We start from the raw sequence: 3,984 nt of genomic DNA on the forward strand, positions 1-3,984 counted from the left end.
ATATATAATAGATATAGATATATATATATATATATAATATAAATATATATATATAACATATATATATATATATACAATCTGAAGTAATCCAGGCCATTCCGTGCACTCTCTACCGATTATCAAAACCCGTGCCGGTCTCACCTGACTCCGATGGAAAAAGCCTTCGCAGCAGAAACTCAATCGAAAGATCCTGGATATCCCACTTATCACCCTCCACGGTATTGGCATTGGTCGCCTCCGAGTCGTATAGCGAGAATAGAAGATCGTACAATGACGACTTTGGCGCCAGGGCTTGGCCAGCGGTCTTGTTCATTGACAGCGCTGGTTCAATGACGCGCGTGTACGAGTCTTTGAATTTATTTTTGAGCTCCTCGCTACAGAATAAGGAGAGCAGATGGAAGCAAAACTCGAAATTGGACGGAAGATACATACATTGCGTAACAATGACGACTAGTGCGAAAATAATGAGCGAATGGGGTTGTAAATACGTAGTAAACCAAGCGGCAGTACAATCTGAACAGCACGTGATATAATATCGATTCTGAGCACCGGAGTTAAATGTAAACGGCGGAAAGGAAAAGTCACAATAGAAAGGGTACGCCTGCGAAGCAAAAACCATGTGCTCGCATACCTGAAAGCACATTGGTGTATCAGCCATACCACCCGATTGCTTCTGAACTCATCACCCCAAATAGCACGTATCTTTGTGTGGACAGTCCGAATCACCATCTCCAGATCCACTTCATCCACCCGTAACAGTGCAAAGAAATGAGACGCCAACAAATGCCACTCGGTATCGACATCTACGGCAGTATAGTTATCTGCACCTCTCGCCACATCCTCTATCGCCTGACCATTTTTTACGACATTCTCCGCACTCCCTGCGTTCCGCAGTCGTGCTGATTTCTGGGAATATGGGTCCGAGATTCAACTTTGAAATTTGATATAAAACAGAGTGTCTCATTGGCCAGGAGAAATGACAACGTTGGTACTGGATGGAGTACGCGCCCAAACAACAAGTGATCACCCACTATCCAACAGCCGGTAATTCATTCTTTTGTGCTGCATAAGAGTATGCTGATTCATATTCGCGGGAGATCAATGCTTCAGCGGAAATGCCCCTTTACAACCGGTGAAGTCTTCGGTATTTTCCCTCTGCGAAAAAACTACAGACACACCACTGCACATACTCACGAGTTCCACTAAGCCGAGAAGGTAGCTGACAATACACATTCGTGCGAATCGCAATATCGGAAATATAGCTGACCACCTACGCTATATTATCAGATTGCTGCTTTGTCATTACTTTGCATCCAGAAAAGCGTGCTCATATCAACTGTCAATAGAATATCAACACGAAAACACACGATACACCTTACATCTACTTTACAATTGAGCACGCGCCAAACACAATACCAGTCTACCTGAGAATGCTCGATTCGCAGCACAGATATCACCATCTCTGCAAGGGCCGTCTGGAAGAAGGAATCGGTCTTGATTTTAAAATGATCCATACCGCGCAAGTATTCCCTCAGCCCTATGGTGGACGTGTACTGCATCAGCACATCGCTCAAGAACTGGGTCATGACCTCGCTCTCCTTACTATCCATCATCTCCGATGCCATATTCAACAGCTTGCCAACCATGGGGAACAGACAGCTGTCCGGTCCAAACACCCGCCACCCCGCCATGTTCGTCGTCAGGCACAAAACCGGCCGTACAGCGGGATGGTACCACCCGATCGGCCTGAGCATGTTCGCCAGAGACTGGAACTGGAACAGGAGCCGATCCACGTGCTGGCGCACGCGCCAGTGCTGCTTGTTGCGTATCTTGAACGCTTCGTGGAACACTACGTACTGCGGCACGAGCGCACTGCTGTGCATGATCTTCCTAATCAACGGGATGGCTTGTGTCACGGCCACATTGCAATTCACCAGTTTACCAGCAGTCGAGCCGCTCGGTGCGAAGGCCGGCGAGACCGCGCGCGTACTCGCGTTGCCCTGGTTACGGGCGTTGTCGACCTTCGAGCTCGGCTGCGGCGTATCTGTATGTACTCGCACCAGGCCAAGCGACCCACTTCGCTGCCTGGCATCCGTACCTAATCGATCATGTATACTAGTATCGATTGAAAAGTTCTTCTTCTTGTGGGCCCCGTTCAGTACGCTGGCGTGTGTCGGGGCTTGCGCGCTGTGGTTGGCGTAGCTGTAGGCCTGTGCGTGCGCATGTGCCTGTACAAGCGACTGTGAGTACTTGTGCAGCTCCTGCTGGGCTATCTCGTCCCCCGCCCGGCTCAGTTGGCCCGTGACGTACCTCAGAATAACGGTGAGCTCATGTACTTGGCAGAGATGCACACGTTTCACGAGAAGGGCATTCATTTCTCGCCATATATGTTGCCTATGAGGTGTGAACACGACCTCCTGCATGGTAGAAAAAGTAACCGCCATTGTAGCTTTGAGTGACTAGGTTATGTACTGGATATATGTACGTATACTTGTATGTAAACGATCGAAGTGTCCCATAGTATAGACCGCCCTAGTGAGCGTCGAATCAAGCTGAAAACAATGCTGTGATGAACCAACGAGATGCAAGATATTGCACATTCTGCACTAGACATAACCACATTCGGGTGCAAAAGTAGGTACATTTTTTATCACACACCCACGTGTCGATGATCTGCTTCATGCTCGTAATCTTCTGCGCGATGGTATGGTCCAGCACCAACACCAACACATTCACGCGGTACGGGTGCTCGGCATGCTCATTGAGCGCATCAAACACCCACGCCACAAGCTTGTCGACGGATTTCTTCTGCAGTCGGAACCAAGCTTGATCAAAGGCATCCAGCAGAAGGGCTTCTCTGTTTGATACCTTCCTGCATTTGGTGTTGTATTGTGGGTCGTCACGCTCCCCGGCCTGGGCCCTTGGAGGCCGCCCGGTATATGACAGCACACTGATTGTCGACACCGGAAACTGGAGTGCGGTAGAACACGGATTGAAATGTTTAAAAGTGTCCTTTCAGATATATACCAAAGAATTAATTCTGACAAAGACGCTAACGCATTAATTTATAATTATAAACCATATAGGCAGCGGTCGATGGCAGATAGTATGCGACTTTATAAATATGAGGAAAATGGGGCCTTGCGTAATTTTTTACTTCCACCCAGTGGTAGACGCAGTGTATATTGGAGTTTTACACCAAACCGATTCTCGCCCTCTCGAATATTCATCAATGCGACATGCGATGTGTCTGTATCCATATACTTGACAAGTTATTAGACAGAAGTGACTTTCGATTTGCGGGATATACAGAGCGGAGAAATATTCATAGCTCATCTTTGACGCTATCCTTAAATTAAAATTATCAACGAGTCGATACTTTACAAACACCAAAACGACAACTCACCTGTACGTATTGACCGAAGAGATCATCCCACTCGGGATACGAAGCACTGATCATGGTCGAAGGGCCGTTGTCAGTTTGCCTGTGGTACGTCGGCGCAGAGAAACCGAGGTCAGACGTTTGTTGTGAAAAATTATACGAAAGATGTGGGCTCTATACCAGTTTTAATGGAGAATGTTTACTGAGTCTGTAATATGTATGCTGGCATAGCCAGCTAGGCTTTACTGCATACACAAATTCCATGCATTTTCGACCAACATATTCCGCGAGTCCCCGATCTCATTTGAATGAGGACGCCTAGATAATCGATACTGTAGAAGTTCCTATCGGCTACATAATCTACCCTCAAATGCCAGCAGATATACGCTCTAGATTTACAAGCGCGGTAGTGCTGCGAGTTGTAGGTTAGACACATGCTATGTGAAAAATCAATTATACTCGGATTTGTGGACGCTCTATGACATTTATGTCGCACGAGCACTCCAGGAGTCATCTAGGTGCTCCATACTCAAACAAATCAGGCTGACTATAGGATGAACCGATTATGTCGAGTTATACCTTCGCCTGGATCCGAAAGCAGA

General features: G+C 47.2%; 1 protein-coding gene across 1 annotated transcript; it reads right to left on the reverse strand.

Annotated features, from left to right (window-relative positions):
- Nucleotides 1–109: 109 nt before the first annotated feature.
- Nucleotides 110–3,488, reverse strand: SARC_13324 (hypothetical protein; the record flags this gene model as incomplete). The annotated part of the gene is made up of 5 exons (XM_014292546.1): nt 3,407–3,488; nt 2,659–2,970; nt 1,425–2,417; nt 632–906; nt 110–374 (listed from the first exon to the last, which is right to left on the reverse strand). Exons 1-5 carry the CDS (start codon nt 3,458–3,460, stop codon nt 110–112), a joined length of 1,899 nt encoding a protein of 632 aa, XP_014148021.1. The 5' UTR covers nt 3,461–3,488.
- Between the last annotated feature and the right edge of the window lie 496 nt (nt 3,489–3,984).

The sequence above is a fragment of the Sphaeroforma arctica genome, assembly GCF_001186125.1.
Source record: "Sphaeroforma arctica JP610 unplaced genomic scaffold supercont1.3143, whole genome shotgun sequence".
NCBI classification, from domain to species: domain Eukaryota; class Ichthyosporea; order Ichthyophonida; genus Sphaeroforma; species Sphaeroforma arctica.